General features: G+C 48.0%; 1 protein-coding gene across 1 annotated transcript; it reads right to left on the bottom strand.

The window, feature by feature from the left end:
- Nucleotides 1-471: 471 nt before the first annotated feature.
- On the bottom strand, nt 472-1,449 carry MC3R (melanocortin 3 receptor). Its single transcript, XM_041417840.1, has one exon. The coding sequence runs from the start codon at nt 1,447-1,449 to the stop codon at nt 472-474; it is 978 nt and encodes a 325-aa protein (XP_041273774.1).
- Between the last annotated feature and the right edge of the window lie 1,464 nt (nt 1,450-2,913).

Genomic DNA, 2,913 nt, shown 5'->3' with positions numbered 1-2,913 from the left:
CTTTCATTAAAAGGTGGGTGTAGAACAATGCTGTTATCTGTTGGTGTTTGGAAAAATAGCTTTCCAGAGAGGTTAGCAATGAAATCTTTTAGAAAACACTGACTTGTTGGCAGTGGCATGGAGATAAAGCAACAGGCACAAATGAATGCTAGAGGGAATATTATCTCAGTCTCTAGAAAGTGGCATTCCCTTTCAGGATTCCTTTTTCCCAGCAAGTTTTTGAAGCTGTTTTGTAAGCCACTCTGGATTTCCTTCCATTATAACTATTTAAAAAATGTCAAATAATTCAGTTGAAACCGGTTTTCACTCTAAAAAGTAGGAAACAAGGCATCATGTAGGAGGCTTTTGTCTTTCCTGCACCCTTCCTTCAGGCACTGCGTTTAAAGTGAGCTGCTCTGTATCTCAATATATACACCAATATATTGATATTTATACACCTAGGCCGTGTTTTTTCCACCCAAAACCATGTGTTTACAGCATGCACTGTCCCACACTCATGCCATAGCAGCAACACACGATTTCTTTGAAAGTCTTCCTCATCTCCAGGCTCCTGAAGGCGTAAATGAGCGGGTCAATGACCGAGTTGCACATGATCAGCACCAGGTAGGTGTTGAAGTGCGCGGTGTAGCAGATGCAGTAGGGGTTCATGGGGCAGGAGATGATGAGGATGAGGTGGAGGAAGAAAGGCGCCCAGCAGACAATGAAGACCCCCAGGAGGATGGTGATGGTGACGGCCCCCTTCATGCAGGTGCGCTGCGGGGGCACGCCCTCGACGGGCAGCGCCGCGATGCGCTTGACGTGCAGGCGGGCAAACAGGAACATGTGCACGTACAGCGAGGCCATCAGCAGCAGCATGGTGAAGAACATGGTGATGAGACACACAATGACAGTTTTGCTCTCCGAGTAGGCAATGAAAATGATGCCACAGATGATGCAAGCCACCCAAATGAGCACAATGAGGGTCAGGGCTTTCTTCACCGTCATGATGCTGTGGTAACGGAGGGCATAGAAAATAGTGATGTACCTGTCGATGGCTATGACCAAGAGGTTGCAAATGGAGGCTACCAGAGAAATACAAATCATTGAGTCAAAAACATTGTCCATGTGCTGGATGAAGCGGTCGTCAATGATCAGGTAGCCGTTGCTGAGGATTGCGATCATGATGGTCTCCAGGGCGTTCGACATGCTCACCAACATATCTGCCACAGCCAGGCTGCAGAGGAAGAAATACATGGGGGAGTGCAGGTTCCCGTTCTTCAGCACTGCCAGGATGACAAGGATGTTCTCCAGCAGGCTGATGATCCCCAAAGTCAAGAAGACCTCGGCTTTGATGAAGACCTGCTCGCAAAATCCATCGCCGCTCCGGTTGGTCGGGATGGAGTCGTTGAAGTCCTCGGTGGTGTTGAGCAGCACGGGCTGGAATGAGAATGCAAAGCGTGTGGTGTTCATTGTCAGCAGAGCAGCTGAGCTCACCAGTGACTGGGGACCTGAGGCAGCACAGGTTAAAAAGAGAAAAAACAAAGAAAAAGGGAAAACGAATCCTTCCAAGCTGCTGCTGTGCATATGGGGTGCAATCAAGCAGGACTTTAGTCACTTTTACCAGGGCAAACATCAATCAATCTGCATTTACAGTGAATTTTATGCCAGGCTGCTCTTTCCTTTAGAAGAAAGTGAGCTCCAAAGCCTGTCGGCAGCAAACAGCTCTCTCTGCAGGGAGGAATCGGCAGCAGGACATGGCTGGGCTCAGCTCTCCCGGTGATGAAAAGCCGGGAGTTTCCCCGTCTGCCGGGGCAGCTGGGCTGCCAGCATGCTGCAGCTCAGCCAAGCATCTGTTGCTATTTCAGTGGGAAGAAAGGAGACGAGAACGAAGGGATTTATACATGCAAGAAAGAAAAAACCAACTCCTACTTCACCCTGCGAGCAGAGCATTGGCCACTGGAGAGCGAGCACCTTTGTGAGTGACAGCTGGAGCACCTGGAGAGGCATCCCGGCACATCCCAAACCGTCTGGCGCCCTCTGCAGAGACCCAGCAGCGTGGCTTGGCCGTAAAATCCCTCTGCAAAACGGGCTTTTCATCCGGAAAAACTTTCTGCCTGCCCCGTGGGAGGGTTTGGGGCAGGCAGGATGCTCGTACGCCCTCCGTGCATCTTTGGGTAACCGCTAGGACTCGTCTTAACTGGGATTGTACCCATTTAAACCTCGGCAGCACTGAGGAGATTTTCATTTATCACATGTAAGCAGGCAAGCATAAGGCAGATTTTCCTTGCACTTCATTCCCTGTATATTTCCGTGGTGCAATTTTCTTAGTTTGATTTTTTTAAAAGCACTTGCTGATGTCTAAACACTTCCCACCTCATGTTTTTGCAGAAATACTTTGGAATCAAGTGCAATGTCACTTATGTTAATGTTTGGGGCTTCTGTTGCAGGTTTGTAGCTTTAAAAAGTAACAAATCTCTCCCAGTTTCATTGTGAGCTCGCAGAATTATTGTCTTGCACCCATAATTCAATACCAAGAGGCAGCACTTCTCAAATTTAACCTCCAGGTGACAGATTTACAAGGACAGTTTCCAGTGCAGCAATTTTAAGTGAATAAATAGCTGGGGATTTGCTCACCAAGTGGCACAGGTAATATGCTGGGATAGGAAGTCATTAAATGTGTTGCATCATGAATTTCTGAATGTATGTGACAGCAGGACAAGCCACCATTTGCACTGAGGTGCAATTTGAAGTGGAAATGGAATGTTGTACACCCAAGTGGATTAATGGCACCATCAGCTTTGCCATTAAGCACTAAAAATAGTGGGCTGGAGCCTCCTGTGTGATAGCAAACTCACACTGGCTCTGAGACATGTGCTGAGAGGGGGAGAAGCTGTGTCTGCATGAAAGACAGCAACATGTGAGCCCTTATTTCCA

Source organism: Onychostruthus taczanowskii, unplaced genomic scaffold (genome assembly GCF_017590055.1).
Source record: "Onychostruthus taczanowskii isolate IOZ18803 unplaced genomic scaffold, ASM1759005v1 scaffold57, whole genome shotgun sequence".
Taxonomy (NCBI): domain Eukaryota; kingdom Metazoa; phylum Chordata; class Aves; order Passeriformes; family Passeridae; genus Onychostruthus; species Onychostruthus taczanowskii.
Note: the sequence above shows the minus strand (reverse complement) of the source record. Positions and strands in the feature narration are given on the sequence as shown.